The sequence below is a fragment of the Microtus pennsylvanicus genome, chromosome 15 (genome assembly GCF_037038515.1).
Source record: "Microtus pennsylvanicus isolate mMicPen1 chromosome 15, mMicPen1.hap1, whole genome shotgun sequence".
Classification (NCBI taxonomy): Eukaryota; Metazoa; Chordata; class Mammalia; order Rodentia; family Cricetidae; genus Microtus; species Microtus pennsylvanicus.
The window spans coordinates 23,845,089-23,859,390 of NC_134593.1; the positions used below are offsets into that span (position 1 = coordinate 23,845,089).

The following is a 14,302-nucleotide window of genomic DNA, read 5'->3' on the forward strand; positions in this document are numbered from 1 at the left end:
CAAGATCAGCTCCTGAGTGGGGACACTCTGCAAGGGGTACTTCTGGCTTCACACTGAATAGTTGTCCCATGCTTTCTCTCCTGGACACCTAAGAGGCGAAGAGACCATCACAATGACATGTTTTGGGGATGGTGACAATGCAGTGTGGGCAAAGGGAATGGTGCCATGAGCCTATGGTCTAGAGAATCCTCAGTTCTCAGCACCATCCTCTTGCTGCCAGTCAGCTGGGCAGCCAGGCTGGGGGATGACCTTGGGGGTAGGGTCATAATTCATCCCAAACTCTTAAATTGGGGCTTCACCTGCAAATTCACTCCTCCAAGTCTGAGCTTTTGGTCTTCCCTCTGTCCTTATCTGGGTCCAGATTTCCTCTTTAAGGACAAGAGCCACACTGGACTTGGTCTCCTTCGTGACCTTATTTCACCTTAATGGCGTTTTTAAAGACCCCTGTGTACAGAAGATCTAACAGAAAGAGGCTTAGGGAGGGTTTATTCTGGCTCAGAGTTTAAGGGCACAGTTATTACCCAGGCACGGGGCAGAGGGAGCAGGAGGCAGCTGGTCACATGACATCCGCTGTGAGGAAGCAGCAATGGATGCCAGGGCTCAGCTCACCCTCCTTTTTACTCAGACAGGCCTCCAGCACTGGGAACTGAGCCATCCATATTCAGGGATTTCGATTAACGAATGTGAACAAGGAGTAAATGCCATTGCTCCAAGGCCTCGTGGTGTGGAGGAATAGAGCAGGGTCACTTTGTTGCCCGTGCAAAAGTCACACTGCTGAGTGTTTTGGGAACGAATCCAATTTCAAAGGGAAGAATCATGGCTTCACAAGGTTTCCACAGATACAACAGCGACTTTTCTAAAAGACAAGTGTTCCCGCAGCTCTGCAAAACAGGTCGCTTCATGTGGACGTATACACTTCCCGTGGATCTGCCTATTGGTCTGTCAGCTGAGCATTCAGTGTACAGTATTGTGGGCTCCAGCAATCTCAGGTCTTTGATGGGGTTGAAGATTAGATAGTCATAGTTACTATCCTCCCTTATCTCAGTAAAGACATTTTAGGTACAAGACGTAGACTTTCCAGGACGGGACAGCTATTGGAACAATCTCTGCAATTTGCCAATTACCTATGGATATTTAGAATGCGTTTCTTGCTTGATGTTGTTCTTGTTGGTTGTAGCTTCAGCTTTGCTTATGTTATTACCTTTCCTTTCTTCTGCACGATACTTGATAGTTGTTCTCATTGTAGATGGTTTTGTGTTAGGATTAGAACCTTTTTATTTAAAAAAAAAAAGGAAATTTTGTGGGATTTCGATCCATTTAGCCAAAGACCTTTGGGAAGCAATCCTTAGGTCATGGTCTTACCTGAGTCTATGACCACTTAAAATCCCAGGAGGAGGAGTCATGTTCTCTCCCTTTCTCCCTTGGGTGGCTAAACCCCAGCTCCCCTAGACAGAACTGCAGGCAACAGCAGCTGGATCGTGGTGCCGTCTAATCTATTCTGTACCAGTGTTTATCCCCACTTTATAACAAGATATCCTTATTTTATATCTAAATAAATTCTTGAGATATTTTAACAAACTCACATGGGTTCACGTTTCATGGTTGAGCTATTTCTCCAGCCTCCAAAGATGATGCGTAGGAAGGGACTTCAGAATGAAAAGTCTTACAGTTGCTATCTGAACAAATATGGAGATTTGTTCTAGCTAGAGAAGGTCCCTCCCACCAGAAGTTACCTTGAACCTGACAGGTGACCAAGAGTGAGAACCAGGTTCACCAGAGTGAGCTGTCACTAGTGTATTCCATCTGGCTATATCTGCATTCAGTCCCTGAACCAGGGCTCTAGCCTATCTTTGGGGTCCTCTTCTTTCTGTCCTCACCCCAAGCTTCTCGATGTCAGCTCAGATTTGTAGCCAGCCCCAAAGCACAGTCTCACATACATGCCAGGGGTTAGAGACTGCATCTCTTTATTCCCAGTTGGACAGGTCTCTGAGTAACACACAGGACAGAAGATAAGGCAGAAGCCAACTTTGGGGATAGCTCAATGCTGGACATTTGGAGAATTGGCTGTGATTTCTGGCTTTCTTCTTGACAGAGACCTTCCAATGTTCAGTATCCAGGGGCTTCCCCTCTATCTGGGCTATTTTCTCAATCCACTGGGTATAGTTCGACAGCACGGTGTATATTCCTGGGGAGCCTTTTTGTCCACAGCTCCTGCCCCAGCTGATGATGCCCACCTGGTACCACCTACTGCCAGGCTCTGCGTTGCAGACAAGCGGTCCCCCACTGTCTCCCTGTGGGCAGAGAACACAGCGCAATATTAAGACCACTTTGAGGTGTCCATTGAGGCCAGGCACGGCTCCATTGACTTCGCCTACTCAAATTTGTCAGATAAATTTTGTTACCAAGGTAACTACTCCATCCTGGCCCCGTGGGAGAGATGCCCTGCTCACGAGTACCTTATGGAGTCATAGGGGGCAACATCTAAGGCCAGAAGTGTGCAGGGTCCAGGAAAGAGGGCTCGATGAGAAAGAAACTCCAGATAGGGTCCAAAAGATAGGCAGAAGGAAAAGTGGTTCAGGGATGTGAGATTTTTCAAAGCAGGCTCTGGAAAGGGCAGAGAAGAAAGCACACACACACTTTGGGGAGGGCAGTGTCAGGACAAGACTTCGACTCCCAGATTCTACGTTAAGAAAGCGAGGCATGGTGGCCTAAGTCTGCAACCCCAGTGCCAGAGAGGCAGAGACAGGTGGGAAGAGTAGTGGAGTCCTGTGGACTTAGTGTCCCTGAAGACCTGAAATCATCTGTGAACTTGTTGCATACTGACCCCCGGTTGGGCGTCGACAGTGTCAGGGCTTACTGTGTACACAGCCTTCACTCAAAGACTCTTAAGTGCCTGTGGCTCAAGGCCCTCATGTCTATGTATTTTTCAGACCGTGTGTGTGTGTGTGTGTGTGTGTGTGTGTGTGTGCGCGCGCGCACATAAGCACTTCCGAGTGTACGCATAGGTTCGCGCATGTGCAGAGGACAGAGAACAGCTTCAGCTCTAGTCTCTCAGATGTCACGTCCACTAACTACTGCTGGACTTTTTGCTTTGGTTCCAGTTTATTTTGCTTGGTTTTGTTTGTTTGTTTTGCTTTGAGTTAGGTCGTTCTCTCAGTAGCCTGGAGTTGCTTGTTAGGTTGGCTGGCCTGAGAATCCCAGGGAGTCTCTTACCTTCTCCATGCTGAGCATACAAGTGTATGTGGCCATATCTGACTTGTTTTCCATGGGTTTGGGGGAACCACACTCAGGTCATCATGCTTGCTTTACTGACTGAGCCCTTTCCGGAGCCTGCAGTCTAGAATCTTAATCTATTCAGGGGAGGGAGACACTCTTGCAAGGAAAACACCTACGGGTTGCAGGTTGAGGGAGGGGCCGCTGCCCCTCGTTACCTGGCAGGCATCATAGCTCTCGTTATCATACGCAGCACACAGCATGTTATTGGTCAGCATTGGAAACACCTCCGTGCATTCCTTCCAGTCCGTAATACGCATTGGCACCTTCATCAGGTCGGTTGTCATAGATAATTTGTCGGCTGGCATAGAGAGAAAGCACTTTGGGAAAGCCACCAGGTGGGGGGGGGGTCCTTATGCAAACAATGAAGCTGATTTGGCCCGGAGAGAGCCACATACCCCCCTGCACCAGCCCAAAACACTCTCCTTCATGCTAATCACAGACTCAGTATCCACAGCCTTCGGCTAACCTATACCTGAACTTTATCTATCATCACCTAAGCTGTTCTACTTGACCCTGCCTCCTGCCTCCTCTCATGTAGAACCTGAGTCCTCTTCCGGACCATCTCCACCCAGCTCCAAGATTTGACAACCCTAGGAAACACATTAGTGTTTCCTGAAACTCCTATCCCTATCATTTATTGCATGAGTACAGCCCTCCATTCCTAGTCACTGTCTCTGGTTGTACCATAGTGAAAGAAATTATGATTATGATTTCCAGCACTGATAGATTGGCTGGATTGTCTTTTGCAAAGATCTAAACATATATACATATATATATGTACATATGTATATACATATGTGTGTGTGTTTGTGTGTTATTGTGTTATATGTTATATATGTGTGTGTGTATGTATGTATGTACATGTGTATCTGTATCTGTGTGTGCACAAGCACAAGAGAGTGAGTGCCCACAGGGGCCAGAAGAGGGCATCAGATCCCCCAGAGCTGAAGTTCCAGGCAGTTGTGAACCTCCCAAGACAGGTGCTGGGAACTGAACTCAACCCTCCTCCCCACCCCTCACCCCGCAAGAGCGGTATGTAACGTACCCACTGAACCATCTCTAGCTCTTTAGGATCTTTAGGAGGTGCACAGTTTAAATCTGAACTGTCTCTCTGAATAGACCCATGTTCTGAACATTTGTTTCTCAGCAGATGGGGCTGAGTTTGCAGGCTGTGGAACCTTTATGGGGCTGGGCCTAGCTGACAGAAGCAGGTCTCTCGGACCAGGCCTTTGAAGGTGATTCTTGCTTCCTGGTTCTGTCCTGTTCTCTGCTCCCTGGGCTTATGGGAGTGTGAACAGCCTGTGCCCCATGCTACCTATCACCCCTGGGCTCAGAGCTGCTGTGCCCAGCCTTCCCCCCAAAAATGGACCAAGATTCCTGAAACCCTGAGACAAAATAACCCTTTTCTTCTCACATGTTTCTGGGAGATATTTTGGTCCCACACAAAAATTTTTAGAACAGAAGGGGTGACAGGAACTAGCGTCTTGGCCTCCAGTAGCAGGAATTTGCCTGAATGTCTCAACTCTCACCACAGAAATTCATACTTGCCTCCCTCCCAGGGGGCTTTAACCTTGTAGGTCACCATGTTCCTCCTTCCCTGCTTCTAAGTCTTATCTGGAACCAGCAGCCATGATCTACCTGTCTCCCTCTGCTAAGCTGCTGAGAGAAGCCAAATTCCAGGCTCAGTTCATGGGAGGCATCGTCGTGGGCCTGAGGCTTGCTTCAGCTGTAGGCTGTGTGGTTCCGATCTCTTACTCACTGCTTGACTTTGGGGGGGGGGGCAGTTCTTACAGGGACAGTCAAGTGGGGATTTCCTCACACATTCCTGCTCCACATGTTTCCTATTCTAAGTAACAGCCTGACCTGTTGCAAATGATAACATTAACTTCTAAGAGTGGCTGGGCAACGCTTGAGTAGCATTAGAAGCCTAGCCCGGGGTTGCGCATCATGAAAACCTATAGGAACCAGGTAGGAGACATTACTATGTAAGAACTAAGGTAGAACACAGGAGCCTTTGGACAACTATGGTGGTTGAAATCCCATTAAACAGAGAGGACCACTCTGTGTTGGCTGACCACACCCAGGGATTGGTCCAGAGCTGGCATCTCAGCCACAGCATCTCTCTAGCACCCAGAGGAGACTGAGCCAAGGCTCCCAAGAGCTGAGGCTGTGGAGATTTCCTTCACTGAAAGCCTCTCCACCACCTTCTCATCTTTCGTGTCCTATCTCACACCTCCCCCAGATCCCGTAGTTCCCACGAGGCCCTGGGCAGTCACATACCTGAGTTGATTATGCCCCATCCTGCCACCCAACATTCATGCCAGCTGGAAGGGGCAGGATGGAGAGGCAGGCAGATGGGCACTGTCAGGTCGTTGAAATGGATAGGGCTGGCCAGCAGCAACAAGGCAATATCATTGTCCATGTTGATTCTTTTAAAGTTTTTGTGGCGAATTATGTTGGCGACCTCTATTTCCACGGGCGAGGCGGCTAAGTCATTAGTTCCCACTTTGATAGTCAGTTCTCTCGGGCTGGGGACACAGAACAAGAGGGAAGGAAGAAGAAAGAAAGCCTGAATGGACAGAAGTCAAGGGGTCCGAAACCTCTACACCCATTTTAGTCCTAGAGGCCTTCAAGGCCTTGTCCTACTGGGACAGCTGCTCAGCAGGTTTAAAGCCTGAATGAATGCAGAAAGAGCATGTTATCTACTTTCCTTGTTGTTGTGATCAAGTATTTGACAAGAAACTATGAGAGGGGAAGCTGATTTGGTCTCAGTTTAAGATTTGGATCACAATCCCTGACTTCAAACTCTACTACAGAGCTACAGTACTGCAAACAGCCTCGCATTGGCATAAAAACAGACAGGAGGACCGATGGAACTGAATAGAAGACCCAGATATTAATCCACACACCTACAAACATCTGATTTTTGACAAAGATGCAAAAAATATCATGCATGGAAAAGAGAAACATATTTAACAAATAATACTGGCATAACTGGATATCAACATGTAGAAGAATGAAAATAGATCTATATCTATCACCATGCACAAACTCAAGTCCAAATGGATCAAAGACCTCAATAGAAAGCCAACCATACTGAACCTCATAGAAGAGAAAGTGGGGTGTACACTTGAATGCATTGGCACAGGAGACCATTTCCTAAATATAACCTCAGTAGCACAGACACTGAGAAAAACAATTAATAGGATCTCCTGAAACTGAAAAGCTTCTGTAAAGCAAAGGACACGGTCAACAAAATGACAACCTACAGAATGGGAAAAGCTCTTCACCAACCCCATATCAGACAGAGGTCTGATCTCCAACATATACAAAGAACTCAAGAAATTGGTCATCAAAGGAACAAATAATCCTTGCCGGGCGATGGTGGTGCACTCCTTTAATCCCAGCACTCGGGAGGCAGAGGCAGGCGGATCTCTGTGAGTTCGAGACCAGCCTGGTCTACAGAGCTAGTTCCAGGACAGGCTCCAAAGCCACAGAGAAACCCTATCTCGAAAACCAAAAAAAAAAAAAAAAAAAAAAAAAAGGATTACAGACCTAAACAGAGAACTCTCAACAGAGGAATATAAAATGACTGAAAAACACTTAAGGAAATGCTCAACATCCTTAGCCATCAGAGAAATGCAAGTCAAAACAACTCTGAGATTCCATTTTACACCTGTAAGAATGGCCAAGATCAAAAACACTGATGACAACTTATGCTGGAGAGGATGTGGGGTAAAGGAAACACTCCTGCATTGCTGGTGGGAGTGCAAGCTGGTACAGCCCCTTTGGATATCAGAATGGCAATTTCTCAGAAAATTGGGAAACAGCCTTCCTCAAGACACAGCAGTACCACTTTTTGGTATATACCCAAAGGATGCTCAATCATGCCACAAGGACATGTGCTCAACTATGTTCATAAAAGCATTGTTTGTCATTGCCAAAACCTGGAAACAACCTAATTGCCCCTTGACTCAAGAATGGATAAGGAAAATATGGTAAATTTACACAATGGAGTACTACACAGCAGAAAAATATAATGGCATCTTGAAATTTGCAGGCAATTGGATAGATCTAGAAAACATCATATTGAGTGAGGTAACCCAGATCCAGAGAAACAAATATCACATGTACTCACTCATAAGTGACTTTTAGCCATAAATCAAAGAAAACCAGCCTACAATTCACAATCCCAGAGAACCTAGACAACACTGAGGACCCTAAGAGAGACATACGTGGATCTAATCTACATGGGAAGTAGAAAAAGACAAGATCTTCTGAGTAAATTGGTAAGTGGGGACCATGGGAGAGGGTTTAAAAGGAGGGGAAAGGAAGGGAGAGGAGCAGAGAAAAATGTATAGCTCAATGAAATTAATTTAAAATAAATTAGGTCCACTATGACAGAGAAGGCATGGCATGAGAGGGTGAGGCTATGTGCTTATATTTGTATTAAACAGGAGCAGATGAGACCGTGGCTGGAACTGGGCTGAGTTATCAAGGTCCACCACCCAGTGACATACTTCTTCCATTTACACTTCAATCTCCTAAAGGTTCCCCAACCTCCCAATACAACACTACAGCCTGGAGACCAAGTGTTCGAACACATAAACCTACGAGTGACATGGCACATTCAGACAGTAACACAGGGAGTAGACTTGTGACCTTCGGGTTTCCAGACCTGAATGAGATAGTAGTGTGTAACAGAGCAGAAATAGATTTCAGTTATGGGTTCTCTGAAGATTCCCCACCCCCCAATTTGCTGCCTAGTTTTATGTCAACTTAATAACAAGGAAAAGTCATCCAGAGGCAGGAACCCTAATTAAGAAATGCTTTCATAAGATCAGGCTGTAGGCAAGCCTACAAAGCATTGTCTTAATTATTGATAGGGGAGGGACAAGCCTGTTATAGGTGGTGTCCTCTCTGGGTTGGTCTTAGGTTCTGTAAGAAAGCAGGTTGAGCAAGCCATGAGGAGCAAGCCAGTAAGCTGCACTCCTCCATGGCTTCTGCATCAGCTCCTGCCTCCAGATCCAGCCCTGTTTGAGTTCCTGTCCTGACTTCCTTCAGTGAAGGACTATGATGTGGAAGGGTAAGATAAACTGTTTCCTCCCCAAGTTGCTTTTGATTGCAGTGTTTCATCACAGCGAGAGTAACCCTAACTAAGACACCCCCAAAGGACTGGTTGCCATAGAGCAAACCAGCTGTCAGAGTGGCAAGGTGCTGTCACACAAATCAGCAATCACTGTTGATGTCATTACATCCGCCGACCATTTAGAAATGAGGACCAGAGTTTCTCCTGGAGCTTCCACTGGCCACACAGAAAGAACTTCCTGAGCAAAGCAATAGTCAGGTGAGATGGCCAGGGTCCCTTTAGCTCTCCTAACCAGTCTCCAAGTCTCCTTCAAGAGCAGGAGCTAGCATGCTTGGGTGGGTCTGGAGATAGAACCCATGAGATCAAACATGTTTGGCAAAAACATGACTGCTGTGCCATCCCACACCAATTCTGTATCTTAATTTATTATTTTGAGACAAGGCTTCTCTCACTTAGCTGCCCTAGCTGGCCTCAAGTGAGTGTTCCTCTAGCCTTGGGTTTCCAGTAGCTGGGATTACAGGCTATGCCTCCGTTTCCTGCAGTTTTCTTAGGCTTTCTAAACGAGGTGAAGGCAAAAGCCAGACTTTCCTTCCTGCCTTTGTCTACTGGGTATGCACTTGGGCAAGCTATATACATTTTTCAAAACTTAATTTTTCTATCTACAACATAATGGTTTCTTTTACCTCCTTTTAGAGGTCATTGAATTAGTATCAAAGAAAAGTCCAGGCAAAGACCTCTGTGCGTGGGTAATTGCCAAGCAATCCTAGGTGCCCACTGATGGTCTAGGACAAATCAGTCTCCATAAGAACCAAGAAGGGGGCAACAGACAGCCAAATAGGCCAGATGGGAAGTGTTAGAACTTCCTTCTAGAAGCACTTGAATGTCTTAGGAGAGGTAAGGGGCCAAGCCATCTGACTCTGTCAGCTGCAGGTGTCCCTAAAAGGGACAGGGGTAACCTCAGGCACTGTCTCTGGTCACTTGCTTCAATATCCAAACTGATACTGGGGAGGAAGGGAGTCATTTTTGTCTGCCCAGGAAGTGATTGTACTAGGATCCCTCTCACAGCCTGTGTGTGGCTGAGAACGTGCCACCCCCGGACAACCTGGGCCCTCAATACTTACGAAATCTCATCATCATAAAAGCAGTGAGCCACGGTGATGATCCACCACTCGCTGAGAATGGAGCCACCACAGAAATGATGGCTTTTTTCTTGAATGCTCACCTGCCATGGAAACTCACCCACCTCAGCCTCCTGCCCTCCTATGATCCTGGAGTGTCGAGTTCTGCTGTCATACAGGGGTCTCGTACCACATTCTGCAGGGAGGGAAAACCAAAGGGAAAAATAGATCCTCCGTCAGCCTCTGTTGGGACAGGCTGGGTCTAGCTTGTGGGGAGAAATCCCTGGGGATGTTCTGAGGCCAGGACACCAAGGTTTCCCCACTGTGATAGGATAGGAAGGAGCCCATGGCTCTGGATGGGGTGGGGGTGAAGGTGTTGGCTCTGTCTACATTCTTCTTGGGGTCTCAGGCTGGTGGCTTTACCAAGCCTGCTTCTACACAGTGAACCTGGAAGAAGACACTTTCAAAGGCCAACTCCAGTGTGGGGATGTTGGGAGCAGTGAGACCCCAGATCCTGAATTTCTTGTAATCCCCTGATCTGAGTGCCTACAGCTGCTCTGAGCATGAGACCTTCAGGAGTTCCTGATGGCAGGAGAGTGGTTTCTGGTGGGTTTGGCTGGGGCGTGGCTATCTCTATATAATCTGCCCCTGGACACAATAAAGGGGGCATTCTTGGGGAATTCAAGGATGACCCGTGTCACTGTCTCTCTGTCTGTGTGTATCTGTGTATTTTAACCTCCAGCCCCCTAGCCCGAGGCTCTCTAACTGGGTGCCAGCGCACAGAGCGCAGACATGGGGGTGGGGGTGCGTGGCATGGGAAGAAAAATATGATGACTAGAGGGACACACCAGGTCTAGTAGCTATGACACAGGACTGGCAAATATCTCCCCTGCCAAAGCAACAGAGATTTGGGGGGGGGGGTGAAATTAGTCTGCTGACCCTCAAATGGCTAGCGGCATGGTCTTGTCACCATAAAGGCCCTGAAGGAAAGAGAGGCAGGGGTAGGGAGACGGGCAGGTTGGCAAAGCTCTCACCACGCAAGCTCAGAGTCCTGAGTTGGAGCCAGGTATGGTAGTGTGTTTATAACATCAGTGCTGGGGAGACAAAGATAGGCATAACCCTGGGGCTTCACTGGCCAGCCAGCCCCACCTACTTGGTGAATTCTAGGCCAGTGATGACACCCTGTCACAAAAGACAAGGTGGACAGTGCCTGAGGAACAACACTTGAGTTTGTTCATGGTCTTTACACACATGTGCATACACGTGTGCTGTCCCGAACATACAAGCGTGCGCGCGCGCGCACACACACACACACACACACACACATGAGGGAGAGTCAATGCAGAGAGAGAGATACTACAGAGCTGGCTCAGTGAAGGAAGCAGAGGCCCAGACAAGCCACTCAACGTCAGCACACAGGCAGGGGCAGTGCTCCCGCAGTGCTCAGACAGGGCACGGCCCCATCCCCCGTTGCCTTCACCCTGGGATCCCCACACTGCACTTCTACCCTACAGACCATTGAGAAGAAATTGGTGTGACTTAAACCTCTTAGCCTGTGTTGATGTGACAAAGTCCTGGGTAAGGAAGAGGTTCACAAGACCCCCAAGAAGACATGGAAAGTGCCAGGACCCACTAGGAGCCTTCATTATTGTCATCTGGTCTGGGTAGAACAGTTGTGTCACTTGGCGTCTGGGGACAGAGATGACAACTACTGGGCCGTGAAAGGAAGCCTGGTTTTAGCAGCTCTTCTCCAGAGCCTTAAGCTGTCTGCAATACATAGATATTTTCTTCGGGGCTTTGGGCCTCACTGTTCTTTTTGGTCACCAAACACGCTCGCGGCTCTCACCTTGTATCTGACACTGTTCTAGGCGCTGTAGGAAGATAAACTCACAGTTTTCATGATCACCCTGAAGTCGTACTACCCCAGACACAGGCTAAGTACCTCATCTAAGGGCATGCAGCCTAGTCAGGCGGCCTGACCAAAGCCAGCCACCTGCTTCTCAGCACTCTGCCTGGAATGTCATGCCTCGACTGCCCGCTTGCTCTCGTTGTTTGGGCTTCCCCCTAAGAATCACTTCTTCAGTGACACCTCCTCTGGACTGACCTCTGCCCTGGCCAACCTTGTTGTCTATGCAGCCTCAGGTGTCGCCACTGTGTTTCAATGATTGTGGAGTGCATCTGTCTGCCACTGATCCCAGAATGCCAGCTCCAAGTGGAGAAAGCAGCATACATGTCTTGGTGATGCTGTGTCTCGAGGATGGGCCATACCTGTGAGAGACACACTCAACAATCAATGGACTCGATCCTCTGACCGAAGGATTCTATGCTAGAACTGTCTTAAGGGGAAAAATCTGCCTACTGGAAGATGTCCCTTCTGGGGGTTCTGATGTGGGAGTGTCATATATCAATCTGTTGATTTCATTGGTTAAGCAATAAAGAAACTGCTTTGGCCTCATAGGTTAAAACATAGATGGGAGGAGTAAACAGAACAGAAGGCTGGGAGAAAGAAGCTGAGTCAGGGAGTCGCCATGATTCTCTTACTCCAGGCAGATGCAGGTTGAGATCATTCCTGGTAAGCCAGCTCGTGGGCTACAGCAGATTATTAGAAATGGGCTAGTCCAGGTGGGAGAGCTAGCCTAGAAGAGGCTAGATAGAAATGGGCCAAGCGGTGCTTAAAAGAATAGTTTCCGTGTAATTATTTTGGGTAAAGCTAGCCATGGGGGCGGCCGGGTGCCGGGGACGCAGCCCCACCGCCCTTATTTCAACAGGGTTCCATAATAGCTACAGATGGGAGACAAGCTGGTGTCATGGTATTTGTGCCCTGAACTATTTCTCAGCTGTGAAAATGAGGCTCGTGGGGAGTTTCTAATGATGTGGGGGAGGTACTTATGATATAAATGTGAATGAAAAGATCAGGATAAAAATCAGATTTGATGGGGTCAGTGAGAAGGCTCGGTGGGTAAAGCCACTGTTGCCGAGCCTTCTCATCTGAGTTCCACCCCAGGGGGAACTAAGTGGTATAAGGAGGCAGCTGATTCCGACAGCTGCTCTCTGACCTCCACATGAGTGCTATGAGACACACCATACACCACACCACAAACACACACACACACACACACACACACACACACACACTAAAGTAAAATGTAATAACATCAAAAAATCCTACTTGAGCCTTATGTGATTTATCTTATTACAAATTTGAATGTGCAGGTGTGGGAGCCAATGTATCAGGCTAACCCCAGAGAGGGGCTTGGCTGACTAGTGAGTGTCGACACCAGGCCTCTCTCTGCTGAAGCTACAGAACTCGCTAGGACCCTAGTTACAGACAGCAGAGGCTGATTTGTGATCTCCTTGTCCAATGACTCGAGGAGACACTCCTTAGCCTTGCTTATCTCCTCTCTTATCTCATCCCTAAACTGGTCTGAAGCACTCCACCCATCAGGCTAGCCCATGGCTCAGATGTGATGATGATATTTGAAGTGTCCCTCGAAGTGCTTGGCACAGAGCACAGTCCTCAAGCCACAGCTGATTCAGGATTTCTCAGAACCACTTTGCACCGAAGTCCCCATGGGACTGGCAGACAAATCTCCACATCTTTGGTCCTGGGAACACCCCACATGGAAGCAGCCAGAACACAAAGCCTGAAGGCAATGTCAGCAGCTCCCACGGCGAGGAGTCATTTGAACGACTTGGAGCCTTTTCCCAATGGACTCTGGAGGGACAAGTTTTGCCAATGGTGTCCCATGCCTTATTCCATGGAGTGTCCCCAGGCCACTCTGAAGGCTGGGGAGACAGGTTGTCTCTGCTCAAAGGCAGTGTGAAGAGCACCCGAAGAAAGTCTGGGTGTTGCTCAGACTGGTGCAAGTCAATGTTGTGTCCCTGTGGTTGTGGCTTTGGGCTAATTTCCCCCACCCTGAAGTTGTAAAATAAACCTGGATTGTCTGGGAGGAGAATGGGGATTAGTTAGCAGCAAGCTCTCACTGCTCTTGGGTTTCTCTCTGCAGGTGTGACATGACCAACTGCCCCAAGTTCCCATCCCCTCAGCTTCCCACCCACGATGGACTATGCACCCTTGAACCGTGAACCAGAAGAAGCCCTTTCTCCCTTAAGTGGTTTTTGTCAGAGTATTTAAGTGTAGAAATGGGGGCGGGGAATTCAGTCACTTGACTGCTTCCTGGCCCAAGCTCTAGGAACTTCCTCATTCATTGGTATTGGTGAGGTAGAATTTTAACTTTCCAAGCTAAAACTTGGAAACTCCAAGATTAGACAGGTATCCCCTAAAAGGGATGGGTGAGGGGTCTGTGCTCTTGGAGGTGACCTCCTGGTGGCCTGTTAGCTAACTCATGGGACATGTCCACTGTTTCCTTTGTCCTTAATGCTCACCACATAGGATGGTAGGATGAAGGAAGGTGAAGAAAGCAGGTTTCCAGGCTGGCCCTACTTGGGTCAGCAGCTCTGGCCAGAGGGAGAGAAGTCCACATACCAATATTTGCCCCCAGGGTGTGGGCAACAAGCAGCAGAATGGAGGGCAGGATCATGGCCCTGGCTGGGCTGTGTGCTGGAGGTTAGGAGGCTGCGTCCATGGTGCCAGCTGGCTGCTCAGATTCCTTAAGATGCCAGGCTATTGATGTCACAATGGCTGTGTTGAGACCTCACACAAAGTCACAAAGACTCTTCTTAAGTCATTGTCTTTCTGTGATGCCTCACCCAGGACTTCACTCTTGAAGACTTTCCCCTTGGAACAACTTCACTCTTGAAGACTTTCCCCCTTGGAATGGCCCTTACAGTTGGCCTGATTTCCTATCCTTACCACACA

General features: G+C 48.1%; 1 protein-coding gene across 1 annotated transcript; it reads right to left on the reverse strand.

Moving 5' to 3' along the window:
- Window positions 1–1,964: 1,964 nt before the first annotated feature.
- Prss55 (serine protease 55) lies at window positions 1,965–14,024 on the reverse strand. Its single transcript, XM_075949742.1, has 5 exons — window positions 13,970–14,024; window positions 9,487–9,679; window positions 5,557–5,804; window positions 3,432–3,574; window positions 1,965–2,291 (listed from the first exon to the last, which is right to left on the reverse strand). Exons 1-5 carry the CDS (start codon window positions 14,022–14,024, stop codon window positions 1,965–1,967), a joined length of 966 nt encoding a protein of 321 aa, XP_075805857.1.
- Between the last annotated feature and the right edge of the window lie 278 nt (window positions 14,025–14,302).